The following is a 14,312-nucleotide window of genomic DNA, read 5'->3' as shown; positions in this document are numbered from 1 at the left end:
AGGCGCCCAAAGGGTTCAATCAAATACAACCGCGACCAACTCCCCGCCGACGTTTAGCCGCAGGATGACCCGCTGCCACCGCCACTTCCACGGGAAGGTAAGTTTAGGGTAGGGTGTTAACTTTAGGGGTTTTAGTGGTTCGGGGGTTAACTTTAGGGGTTTTAATGGTTAAGGGGTTAACTTTAGGGGTTTTAGTGGTTAGGGGGATAACTTTAGGGGTTTTAGTGGTTAGGGCGATAACTTTAGGGGTTTTAGTGGTATGGGCGATAACTTTAGGGGTTTTAGTGGTTAGGGGGTTAACTTTAGGGGTTTTAGCGGTTAGGGGGATAACTTTAGGGGTTTTAGTGGTTAGGGCGATAACTTTAGGGGTTTTAGTGGTTAGGGGGTTAACTTTAGGGGTTTTAGTGGTTAGGGGGATAACTTTAGGGGTTTTAGTGGTTAGGGGGATAACTTTAGGGGTTTTAGTGGTTAGGGGGATAACTTTAGGGGTTTTAGTGGTTAGGGGGATAACTTTAGGGTTTTAGTTGTTAGGGGTTAACTTTAGGGTTTTAGTTGTTAGGGGGTTAACTTTAGGGGTTTTAGTGGTTAGGGGGATAACTTTAGGGGTTTTAGTGGTTAGGGGGATAACTTTAGGGGTTTTAGCGGTTAGGGTAGGGGATTTTAGGGTCGGGCTTATAGTAAAGGGTTAAAGTTTTTGGGTAGGGGGTAGTATTAGTATTAGGGGTTAACTTTAGTGAGTTTTAGGGTACGGAGTAATGTTAGTCACAACTTAGTGGCAAAGAGGCCGGCAGCGGTCTGTCCTGGCAGCTGCGGCCATTTAGTCGCGGCAAAATGACTGCGACCAAGTGTCCTAGGCCAGTGCAAGGTGTAGACTGAAATGTGCACACGTGTCTAATGACAAACACACACACACACACGTCACGCTCGGTGCATTAACAGAGTGCTTACCAGAGAAATCCCATACAGGGAAAACAGCAGAAAGATCAAAAAGCAGCTGCTCTTTGTGAACGGAGAGAAGACGGTGGTGATAACGGCCATCAGCAGCGACATAAGCAGGACAAAGCTGGAGTACAGGAGAACCCACGGCAGCCTGGGGACAAGCACAGCACTCCACTCATTTTTACACCTGTTTTGCAGCAAGGAGACTCAAAACAACTGTAACTATAATGTAAAGGTATAATAAACCTCTATATAAGTGCACAATAAGCCCATTCAGTTTAAGACGTTACTTCTCTAGTCGCTGTGTGGTCGCGGTGACGCCAACAAGTCGCGCTATTTCGTGGGGGAGTTTGAGCGCGGTAACAGGAGTAATCGCGTCGGCTACTTCTGTACGAATAACAGGACGTGTTCCCACGGAGGGGAAGAGCATGGCGGGCACTGCTAAAGAAGATGGAGGCTGGATTGCAAAAAAAAAAAAAAGATGATTTATTCCATCATAGCGATACAATAAAAATCGGGGAACGGTAGAGTAGCTCTAACGCGTTTCGCGCTATCAAGCGCTTTATCAACAACAACAAAATGATACATTTTTGACTGCGTCATATCCTGGTGACACCGGCCCTTTAGCCCAACGGTGGTCTGTACTTGTCTCACGGCTGTGATTCAATAGGCAGATCCACAGGACTATGCTGTGTGGCTTGTGTTCTACTCACAGTAGGAGTTACAATCAATGCATGTCAGGACCTACCCATTAGCCTCTGGTAATATTTACATTGACTCTTGATGAAGTAAGGAGAAGGAGCGGCTCAGTGAGTAACGACACTGAGTGGGAAGCAGGGGAACCTGGTTCAATTCCTGGTGTCGGCTCCTTGTGACCTTGGGCAAGTCACCTTATCTCCCTGTGCCCCAGGCACCAAAAACATAGATTGTAAGCTCCACGGGGCAGGGACCTTGTAAAGCGCTGCGTAAAACTAGCAGCGCTATACAAGAACATGCTATTATTATAATTAAGTAATATGTGCTCGGACATACCATACAATACACATTGTGGACCCACAGCTGGTGATTGTTTCTGAGCACAGACTCTGGACTCTTGTGCCCCGGGACACTCTATACCTCTGTACGAATGTAAAGGGCTTGGTCATCTTCTACATGAAGGAGGATATATATATATTTTATTACGACCTTGCTGTTTGGCTGAATATTTCATAGCTGATTAACAGGTCAGTTCAGCGTAATCACAGAACATGGTGTGCAATGACTCTTCTCTCTGGTGTGTGCGATCTTGTATAACATTCTATGCTCACCAGGCAACCCGCGTCCCACAGGAGGGAACAAATTAGTAAAAAATAACGTTTCTCCAGGGAATCTCTACGCACTTTCCTCACCCGGGGGGGTTTTATCAATGCTAAGTACCAATCTTAGGTACGTCGCTTCATACAGCTTATTAAAACGCTTCCCTAACTGATCTTCTAATCACTGCCTATAATGTCTTTCATATCTGCTTCTATAACTCCTCCCCTAACTGCTCCCTATAACTCCTCCCCTAACTACTCCTATAACTCCTCCCCAACTGCTCGTATAACTGCTCCCTATAACTCTTCCCCCAACTGCTCCTATTATCACTCCGCGGACAGGCGGCGGTGGGGGTTGATTTCCTCGCCGAGCCCCCACTGTTTAATCAGGCAGTAGGGGCTCGGATGTTGGATTCGTCCCCTATATCTGCCGCCAACTAATCCTGGCGCGGGTGACCAGAGTCGGGGATCTCCTGGACTACGAACGACGGGACTGGGTAGGGGCAGAGGTGCTCGCACACCGTATGGGTCTGCCTACTGCCCGCGTCCCTCGTCGTCTCACCCAGGAGATTAAAGATGCCATCCACCCCCCGGCTCACGCACCTTCCTCGAGGGGGTATTGCAGACCGGAGAGCCCTGCCCACCTATCACCCCCAGCTCTCCGGATCGTTGCGTGGGACCAAAGCCACGGCAACCTCCTCAGGCTCCTTTCGCCCCCAACCTCAGCAGGTTGGGGGACATGTCCCCGGCATGTTTCCGCGGCATGCCGAGGAAAGGCCTGTACTCTCTTGTGCTCCATACAGTGCACTACCTCGCCCTTGTCACTCACCCCGATACCATCTGGAGGCGGGTACTTCTTGCAAACGAGGGCAAGAGGATCTGAGTTGCAGAGTCCTCCACGGTGCACTGAGCACGGGAGAGTACTTGGCCCATTTCAGACTCCCCCGCCGCCTGCCCCTTTTGTGGCGAGCGGCAGTCCGTGTACCATATTTATTTTAGCTGCGCCAGACTGCAGCCCCTCTTATCCACCTTGAGGGGCCTTCTCCTGCAGTTCTGGCTGCACTTTTCCCCTCGCCTTTTCATTTTTGGGCACCCAGTGTCCCGGGACAATAAGCCTAGGGATCCCCTTGCAAACCTGCTCCTGGCATTGGCTAGACTAGCCATATATAAGACCAGGAAGCAGCGTTTGGAGGGGGAGGTCCCAATAAACATCGAGGCCACTGGGATGGTCACAGAGTTCAAACTCCCCGTGGGTGTCAGGCGGGGAACTCTGCTCGGTATCCCCCACTTTAGATTATTTTATACTAAACATCCTAATTTAGTGCACTTTTTATTTACAGTGCACCGATTATCGTTTTTTGTTTACATTAGTTTGTCCGGCTCACTTTTCGCATCTATATGAGAATGTCAGTCATCTGATTTGCCGGCAAAGAGTTCACAGCCGGTCAAAACAGTCCTATTACCGCTCCCTATAATTCCTCCTCTAACTGCTTCTGTAACCGCTCAGTATAATGGCCCCAAGAACAATACCAAACGGCTTATTGCAAGAGCAAAATTGAACTTATACTCGCAGGGGGTCTACGTTAGGGGGGCAAAAATGGTGCAAATGTGGGGCAAAATACTGCACCGGGTGTATCAAAGAAACAAAATCAATTTGAAAGCTATAGGATGTTTCTCTTTTACATACCTTGCCCCACCATTGCCTAGCTGACTTAGGCCTGGTCCCCACTGGCTACTGCAGCGCCCGCTGTGGCGGACGCTGCAGGGACAAGAGCCCTCCCTTCAATGGGGCCGGGGCCGCTGTGAGGGGGGCCAACGCCACGCGCTGAGTTTTCCAGGAACACCTGAAAATGGTGATGGCCACGGGCGACCGAGCGCTAGGCCACGCCCTTGGCGGTTGATACAATGAGGGCGAACCTGCCGGGTGACATCATGGCCGCCTCCGTCACACCCCCATCACACCCCCCCGTCTTTCCCCCTGCAGCTCCCTGCAGACCGGGGAATTCAGCTGCACGCGCCGCCAGCCTCGCGGGCGCACGTGTAGCGGAGGCACTGGGGCAGCAGCCTTAGCAAAGTAAAAATGTGGGATGTAACATAAGAAATATTCCGACTGTACCAGAACGCAGTGTCGTGGAGACCCATTATCTTCATAAACTCCTTCAGCTTCTTTTGTTTCTCGGCCACTACGTGCACTGCCAAAGAGTATCCAAACGATGAGAAGGCCATCACCAGATATATCAACATGAAGGCCCGCGGAAACGTGTCGATTTCTACCACTGCCGCCTCCCCCATCACCACGGCCTGCGTCACCTTCAGCTCCTTCCACGCAGAATAATTGGTTTTCACCTGAATCCACAAATACAAAACCCGAGAGGAACTTTACACACGGAAATGTATCAAGCTGAGCGTCCGGGTCGAGGTCGGAGCCAGTGTGCAGACCAAAGGGGAACTCTACCATGGACGCCGCTACGAGTGACCGCAAAACCCAACAGATAAGCGGTTTATTTTGATACGCATTGTGAGTGCGTCAACTATATGCTTTCAACTGCATTCGATTATTAAATACTGGATCACATTACGGGAGCATGCGCTTCTTTTCTCCTTTAATTTATAGGTTTTCAGTGTAGATATGGTTAATACCCTATAAAAGGTGCAGCGCACGCACCCCTGTAATCAGCTCTTGAGAAATTTTAATCACCCACCAGTTGAGTTTCATTTTTGATTGTTATTCTGCACAGGTGGCTAAATCATTCCCTGCTTCAACACAGGTGGCTCAATCAATGGCATCGGCCACCTGTGCTGAAGCAGGGATATCCCTAATACCTGGCCTGTCGTTGACCCTTGAGGACTGGAGTTCCCAAGATGGCTACGAGCTTTAAAAAAAAAATAATATATAAAATACTTGAAAAACATGATTGATAGGGCAGTGGGACTGCACCGCAAAATATTTAACAAATACATTGTTATGGTAATAATTAGCTAGACACGGCGTCAATTATATAAATCAATCAAATATAATAATTCAGAAAACAGCTTTTAAAAGCCAAGTCAAAGAATTTGTGACTTTTTTTTTTTCATCTTTGCAGATCTGGACGTTTTCGGGAACAAGTCCTCACCGATTCCAAGGGAATAAGCCCCCAAAGGAGGATATGTCACAAGCCCGGGCCTTGTTTTAACCCTTTTTGACTTGCCTTAATGATGGCAGAATCGATGCAGGCTTGCAGCGTTGTGAATTCGGAATGAAAATACGTCGCGGCTTCGCAATCCCGCGAGTAACAACTTTCTAGGAGAGAAATCAAAGCGGGAAATGTTACATGTTTTATCTCTCCTCCCCCCCCCCGCCCCCAAAATCAGGTCAGCCAAACAGCACAAGATTGATCAAACTGAACGCAGTGCGAGTCTTTCATTTGAGAAAAACACTGGCGTTTTTTTTTTCCCTACTCATTTTGACTTTTGTTTTTCAAAATTTTAAACAATATTCTTTTTTTGTTCACATTTATGGGGTACAAGAAGTAGGAAGGGGATGGGATGTGGGGCTAGTAGGATATGGAAATAATGCAAATAAAAAGGGGACAGGTATGGGGATGCAGGAGGGGAGGCACAAGTAGCATTACACTTATCACAACTGGTACAACACATTATGACATTATCATTGCAGCTATACAACGCTTTTATATCTTTTAATATATAAAATCGAAAGGTTGGTACTAGCTGCGGTGAATCTGATTGGTCCGTGGCCACCCCGACTCTCATTGGCCAAGAGATACGCCCCACTGTGACACACCTCCCACACGACTCTCATTGGCCAAAAGTTACAATGACATCACTGACACACACCTACTTCACTCTCACACACTTGCACTGACAGCATACCGCCACAGAACCCCTGCGGAGTCCTTGGTAAGTTTACAACACACACACACACACACACACACACACACACACACACACACACACACACACACACACACACACACACACACACACACACACACACACACACACACACACACACACTGTCATCCCACACATATAGTCACTGTCATCCCACAACTCATAGTCATGCTGTCACCCCTGTGTACACACTGCTTACTCCCCTGTAGCTAACACTCATGCTTACTCCCCTGTGCACGTGGCCGGACAAACGCACACACACGACAACACTACCACGCACAATGAACACTCCCTGTAGCCCTGCACTCTACCTTTATGCCTTACTAAAAACACATATATTACAATAAATATATATTAAAATAATGGCGTGCGCAGTTTTAATTTCTATTACACAAATGGCCGCACGTACCTTCACCTACGCACTCTTTATTAACTTTATAAAATGGCCGCCACACCAACTTACAACATGTACCTTACATTGACATTATACAATGTCCCGTTCCCTCCCCGGCGCTCAGTCACCTCCCTCCCCGGCGCTCAGTCACCTCCCTCCCCGGCGCTCACTCACCTCCCTCCCCGGCGCTCACTCACCTCCCTCCCCGGCGCTCACTCCCCTCCCTCCCCGGCGCTCACTTCCCTCCCTCCCCGGCGGGGGGACAGGCAGTGGGCAGACAGCCTGCAGCTGCCTCGCGGCGCCGAGTGCCTAAGATGGCGGCGCCCGGAAGCAGAGGTGACATATCTGTGTGTGTGTGTGTGTGTGAGTGTCACTGTGTGTGTGTGTGTGTGTCACTGTGTGTGTGTGTCACTGTGTGTGTGTGTGACACTGTGTGTGTGTGTGTCACTGTGTGTGTGTGTGTGTGTGGGACACTGTGTGTGTGTCAGACACTGTAGGGTGGGGACCGGAGCTGCGCATGGGGGGGGGGGGAGGAGCGGAGAGAGAGGGGGGAGCGGAGAAACATACAGGGGGAGTGGAGAGGAGGGACCCGGAATATTTTAAGCAACCCCCCCTCCTGTCCACTGTCCCCCCCCCTCCTGTCCACTGTCCCCCCCCTCCTGTCCACTGCCCCCCCCTCCTGTCCACTGCCCCCCCTCCTGTCCACTGCCCCCCCTCTCCTGTCCACTGCCCCCCCTCTCCTGTCCACTGCCCCCCCTCTCCTGTCCACTGCCCCCCTCCTCCTGTCCACTGCCTCCCCCCTCCTGTCCACTGCCCCCCCCTCCTGTCCACTGTCCCCCCCCCTCCTGTCCACTCCCTCCTGTCCACTGCCCCCCCCTCCTGTCCACTGCCCCCCCCCTCCTGTCCACTGCCCCCCCCCTCCTGTCCACTGCCCCCCCCCTCCTGTCCACTGCCCCCCCCCTCCTGTCCACTGCCCCCCCCTCCTGTCCACTGCTCCCCCCTCCTGTCCACTGCCCCCCCTCCTGTCCACTGCCCCCCCTCCTGTCCACTGCCCCCCCCCTCCTGTCCACTGCCCCCCCTCCTGTCCACTGCAATGTATGTGTGTACGGGTATTACCTCTCTGGGTGTGCATGTGTATACTGGTATTACCTCTCTGGGCGTGTATAACGGTATTACCTCTCTGGGTGTGTATGTGTATACCGGTATTACCTCTCTGGGCGTGTATGTGTATACCGGTATTACCTTTCTGGGCGTGTATGTGTATACCGGTATTACCTCTCTGGGCGTGTATGTGTATACCGTATTACCTCTCTGGGCGTGTATGTGTATACCGGTATTACCTTTCTGGGCCTGTATGTGTATACCGGTATTACTTCTCTGGGCGTGTATGTGTATACCGGTATTACCTCTCTGGGCGTGTATGTGTATACCGTATTACCTCTCTGGGCGTGTATGTGTATACCGTATTACCTCTCTGGGCGTGTATGTGTATACCGGTATTACCTCTCTGGGAGTGTATGTGTATACCGGTATTACCTCTCTGGGCGTGTATGTGTATACCGGTATTACCTCTCTGGGCGTGTATGTGTATACCGGCATTACCTCTCTGGGCGTGTATGTGTATACCGGTATTACCTCTCTGGGCGTGTATGTGTATACCGGTATTACATCTCTGGGCGTGTATGTTTATACCGGTATTACCTCTCTGGGCGTGTGTGTGTATACCGGTATTACCTCTCTGGGCGTGTGTGTGTATATCGGTATTACCTCTCTGGGCGTGTATATGTATACCGGTATTACCTCTCTGGGTGTGTATGTGTATACCGGTATTACCTCTCGGGGCGTGTATGTGTATACCGGTATTACCTCTCTGGGTGTGTATGTGTATACCGGTATTATCTCTCTGGGCGTGTGTGTGTATACCGGTATTACCTTTCTGGGCGTGTATGTGTATACCGCTATTACCTCTCTGGGCGTGTATGTGTATACAGGTATTACCTCTCTGGGCGTGTATGTGTATACCGGTATTACCTCTCTGGGCGTGTATGTGTATACCGGTATTACCTCTCTGGGTGTGTCTGTGTATACCGGTATTACCGCTCTGGGCGTGTATGTGTATACCGGTATTACCTCTCTGGGCGTGTATGTGTATACAGGTATTACCTCTCTGGGCGTGTATGTGTATACCGCTATTACCTCTCTGGGCGTGTATGTGTATACCGGTATTACCTCTCTGGGCGTGTATGTGTATACCGGTATTACCTCTCTGGGCGTGTATGTGTATACCGGTATTACCTCTCTGGGCGTGTACGTGTATACCGGTATTACCTCTCTGGGCGTGTACGTGTATACCGGTATTACCTCTCTGGGCGTGTACGTGTATACCGGTATTACCTCTCTGGGCGTGTACGTGTATACCGGTATTACCTCTCTGGGCGTGTACGTGTATACCGGTATTACCTCTCTGGACGTGTATGTGTATACCGGTATTACCTCTCTGGGCGTGTATGTGTATACCGGTATTACCTCTCTGGGTGTGTATGTGTATACCGGTATTACCTCTCTGGGCGTGTATGTGTATACCGGTATTACCTCTCTGGGCGTGTATGTGTATACCGGTATTACCTTTCTGGGCGTGTATGTGTATACCGGTATTACCTCTCTGGGCGTGTATGTGTATATCGGTATTACCTCTCTGGGCGTGTATATGTATACCGGTATTACCTCTCTGGGCGTGTATGTGTATACCGGTATTACCTCTCTGGGTGTGTATGTATATACCGGTATTACCTCTCTGGGTGTGTATGTGTATACCGGTATTACCTCTCTGGGCGTGTATGTGTATACAGGTATTACCTCTCTGGGCGTGTATGTGTATACCGGTATTACCTCTCTGGGCGTGTATGTGTATACCGGTATTACCTCTCTGGGCGTGTATGTGTATATTGGTATTACCTCGTGGGCGTGTATGTGTATACCGGTATTACCTCTCTGGGTGTGTATGTGTATACCGGCATTACCTCTCTGGGCGTGTATGTGTATATTGGTATTACCTCGTGGGCGTGTATGTGTATACCGGTATTACCTCTCTGGACGTGTATGTGTATACCGGTATTACCTCTCTGGGCGTGTATGTGTATACCGGTATTACCTCTCTGGGCGTGTATGTGTATACCGGTATTACCTCTCTGGGCGTGTATGTGTATATTGGTATTACCTCGTGGGCGTGTATGTGTATACCGGTATTACCTCTCTGGGCGTGTATGTATATACCGGTATTACCTCTCTGGGGGTGTATGTGTATACCGGTATTACCTCTCTGGGCGTGTATGTGTATACCGGTATTACCTCTCTGGGCGTGTATGTGTATACCGGTATTACCTGTCTGGGTGTGTATGTGTATACCGGTATTATCTCTCTGGGTGTGTATGTGTATACCGGTATTACCTCTCTGGGTGTGTATGTGTATACCGGTATTACCTCTCTGGGCGTGTATGTGTATATCGGTATTACCTCTCTGGGTGTGTATGTGTATACCGGTATTACCTCTCTGGGCGTGTATGTGTATACCGGTATTACCTCTCTGGGCGTGTATGTGTATACCGGTATTACCTCTCTGGGCGTGTATGTGTATACCGGTATTACCTCTCTGGGCGTGTATGTGTATACCGGTATTACCTCTCTGGGCGTGTATGTGTATACCGGTGTTACCTCTCTGGGTGTGTATGTGTATACCGGTATTACCTCTCTGGGCGTGTATGTGTATACCGGTATTACCTCTCTGGGCGTGTATGTGTATACCAGTATTACTTCTCTGGGCGTGTATGTGTATACCGGTGTTACCTCTCTGGGCGTGTATGTGTATACCGGTATTACCTCTCTGGGCGTGTATGTGTATACCGGTATTACCTCTCTGGGCGTGTATGTGTATAACGGTATTACCTCTCTGGGCATGTATGTGTATACCGGTATTACCTCTCTGGGCGTGTATGTGTATACCAGTATTACCTCTCTGGGCGTGTATGTGTATACCAGTATTACCTCTCTGGGCGTGTATGTGTATACCAGTATTACCTCTCTGGGCGTGTATGTGTATACCGGTGTTACCTCTCTGGGCGTGTATGTGTATACCGGTATTACCTCTCTGGGCGTGTATGTGTATACCGGTATTACCTCTCTGGGCGTGTATGTGTATACCGGTATTACCTCTGCATGTATGTGTATACCAGTATTACCTCTCTGGGCGTGTATGTGTATACCGGTATTACCTCTCTGGGCGTGTATGTGTATACCAGTATTACCTCTCTGGGCGTGTATGTGTATACCAGTATTATCTCTCTGGGTGTGTATGTGTATACCGGTATTACCTCTTGGGCGTGTATTTGTATACCGGTATTACCTCTCTGGGCGTGTATGTGTATACCGGTATTACCTCTCTGGGTGTGTATGTGTATACCGGTATTACCTCTCTGGGCGTGTATGTGTATACCGGTATTACCTCTCTGGGTGTGTATGTGTATACCGGTATTACCTCTCTGGGCGTGTATGTGTATACCGGTATTACCTCTCTGGGCGTGTATGTGTATACCGGTATTACCTCTCTGGGCGTGTATGTGTATATCGGTATTACCTCTCTGGGCGTGTATATGTATACCGGTATTACCTCTCTGGGCGTGTATGTGTATACCGGTATTACCTCTCTGGGCGTGTATGTGTATACCGGTATTACCTGTCTGGGTGTGTATGTGTATACCGGTATTATCTCTCTGGGTGTGTATGTGTATACCGGTATTACCTCTTGGGCGTGTATTTGTATACCGGTATTACCTCTCTGGGCGTGTATGTGTATACCGGTATTACCTCTCTGGGTGTGTATGTGTATACCGGTATTACCTCTCTGGGCGTGTATGTGTATACCGGTATTACCTCTCTGGGCGTGTATGTGTATACCGGTATTACCTCTCTGGGCGTGTATGTGTATACCGGTATTACCTCTCTGGGCGTGTATGTGTATATCGGTATTACCTCTCTGGGCGTGTATATGTATACCGGTATTACCTCTCTGGGCGTGTATGTGTATACCGGTATTACCTCTCTGGGTGTGTATGTATATACCGGTATTACCTCTCTGGGTGTGTATGTGTATACCGGTATTACCTCTCTGGGCGTGTATGTGTATACCGGTATTACCTCTCTGGGCGTGTATGTGTATACCGGTATTACCTGTCTGGGTGTGTATGTGTATACCGGTATTATCTCTCTGGGTGTGTATGTGTATACCGGTATTACCTCTCTGGGTGTGTATGTGTATACCGGTATTACCTCTCTGGGCGTGTATGTGTATATCGGTATTACCTCTCTGGGTGTGTATGTGTATACCGGTATTACCTCTCTGGGCGTGTATGTGTATACCGGTATTACCTCTCTGGGCGTGTATGTGTATACCGGTATTACCTCTCTGGGCGTGTATGTGTATACCGGTATTACCTCTCTGGGCGTGTATGTGTATACCGGTATTACCTCTCTGGGCGTGTATGTGTATACCGGTATTACCTCTCTGGGCGTGTATGTGTATATTGGTATTACCTCGTGGGCGTGTATGTGTATACCGGTATTACCTCTCTGGGCGTGTATGTATATACCGGTATTACCTCTCTGAGGGTGTATGTGTATACCGGTATTACCTCTCTGGGTGTGTATGTATATACCGGTATTACCTCTCTGGGCGTGTATGTATATACCGGTATTACCTCTCTGGGTGTGTATGTGTATACCGGTATTACCTCTCTGGGCGTGTATGTGTATACCGGTATTACCTCTCTGGGCGTGTATGTGTATACCGGTATTACCTGTCTGGGTGTGTATGTGTATACCGGTATTATCTCTCTGGGTGTGTATGTGTATACCGGTATTACCTCTTGGGCGTGTATTTGTATACCGGTATTACCTCTCTGGGCGTGTATGTGTATACCGGTATTACCTCTCTGGGTGTGTATGTATATACCGGTATTACCTCTCTGGGTGTGTATGTGTATACCGGTATTACCTCTCTGGGCGTGTATGTGTATACAGGTATTACCTCTCTGGGCGTGTATGTGTATACCGGTATTACCTCTCTGGGCGTGTATGTGTATACCGGTATTACCTCTCTGGGCGTGTATGTGTATATTGGTATTACCTCGTGGGCGTGTATGTGTATACCGGTATTACCTCTCTGGGTGTGTATGTGTATACCGGCATTACCTCTCTGGGCGTGTATGTGTATATTGGTATTACCTCGTGGGCGTGTATGTGTATACCGGTATTACCTCTCTGGACGTGTATGTGTATACCGGTATTACCTCTCTGGGCGTGTATGTGTATACCGGTATTACCTCTCTGGGCGTGTATGTGTATACCGGTATTACCTCTCTGGGCGTGTATGTGTATATTGGTATTACCTCGTGGGCGTGTATGTGTATACCGGTATTACCTCTCTGGGCGTGTATGTATATACCGGTATTACCTCTCTGGGGGTGTATGTGTATACCGGTATTACCTCTCTGGGCGTGTATGTGTATACCGGTATTACCTCTCTGGGCGTGTATGTGTATACCGGTATTACCTGTCTGGGTGTGTATGTGTATACCGGTATTATCTCTCTGGGTGTGTATGTGTATACCGGTATTACCTCTCTGGGTGTGTATGTGTATACCGGTATTACCTCTCTGGGCGTGTATGTGTATATCGGTATTACCTCTCTGGGTGTGTATGTGTATACCGGTATTACCTCTCTGGGCGTGTATGTGTATACCGGTATTACCTCTCTGGGCGTGTATGTGTATACCGGTATTACCTCTCTGGGCGTGTATGTGTATACCGGTATTACCTCTCTGGGCGTGTATGTGTATACCGGTATTACCTCTCTGGGCGTGTATGTGTATACCGGTATTACCTCTCTGGGCGTGTATGTGTATATTGGTATTACCTCGTGGGCGTGTATGTGTATACCGGTATTACCTCTCTGGGCGTGTATGTATATACCGGTATTACCTCTCTGAGGGTGTATGTGTATACCGGTATTACCTCTCTGGGTGTGTATGTATATACCGGTATTACCTCTCTGGGCGTGTATGTATATACCGGTATTACCTCTCTGGGTGTGTATGTGTATACCGGTATTACCTCTCTGGGCGTGTATGTGTATACCGGTATTACCTCTCTGGGCGTGTATGTGTATACCGGTATTACCTGTCTGGGTGTGTATGTGTATACCGGTATTATCTCTCTGGGTGTGTATGTGTATACCGGTATTACCTCTTGGGCGTGTATTTGTATACCGGTATTACCTCTCTGGGCGTGTATGTGTATACCGGTATTACCTCTCTGGGTGTGTATGTGTATACCGGTATTACCTCTCTGGGCGTGTATGTGTATACCGGTATTACCTCTCTGGGTGTGTATGTGTATACCGGTATTACCTCTCTGGGCGTGTATGTGTATACCGGTATTACCTCTCTGGGCGTGTATGTGTATACCGGTATTACCTCTCTGGGCGTGTATGTGTATACCGGTATTACCTCTCTGGGCGTGTATGTGTATATCGGTATTACCTCTCTGGGCGTGTATATGTATACCGGTATTACCTCTCTGGGCGTGTATGTGTATACCGGTATTACCTCTCTGGGTGTGTATGTATATACCGGTATTACCTCTCTGGGTGTGTATGTGTATACCGGTATTACCTCTCTGGGCGTGTATGTGTATACAGGTATTACCTCTCTGGGCGTGTATGTGTATACCGGTATTAC

The 14,312-nt window shown here is 48.9% G+C and overlaps 1 protein-coding gene across 1 annotated transcript in view; it reads right to left on the bottom strand.

Moving 5' to 3' along the window:
• Nucleotides 1-903: 903 nt before the first annotated feature.
• LOC142475166 (cholesterol transporter ABCA5-like) overlaps nucleotides 904-14,312 on the bottom strand; it is a 34,008-nt gene continuing 20,599 nt past the window's right edge. The window contains exons 5-7 of the mRNA XM_075581139.1: nucleotides 5,426-5,517; nucleotides 4,351-4,580; nucleotides 904-1,090 (exon numbers count right to left, since the gene is read on the bottom strand). Of these exons, the coding sequence (XP_075437254.1) occupies nucleotides 919-1,090; nucleotides 4,351-4,580; nucleotides 5,426-5,517 (494 nt within the window). The 3' untranslated portion in view covers nucleotides 904-918. The remainder of the gene's footprint in view (nucleotides 1,091-4,350; nucleotides 4,581-5,425; nucleotides 5,518-14,312) is intronic.

This window comes from Ascaphus truei, unplaced genomic scaffold (genome assembly GCF_040206685.1).
Source record: "Ascaphus truei isolate aAscTru1 unplaced genomic scaffold, aAscTru1.hap1 HAP1_SCAFFOLD_1076, whole genome shotgun sequence".
Lineage (NCBI taxonomy): Eukaryota > Metazoa > Chordata > Amphibia > Anura > Ascaphidae > Ascaphus > Ascaphus truei.
This window is presented reverse-complemented; position numbering and strand designations above follow the sequence as displayed.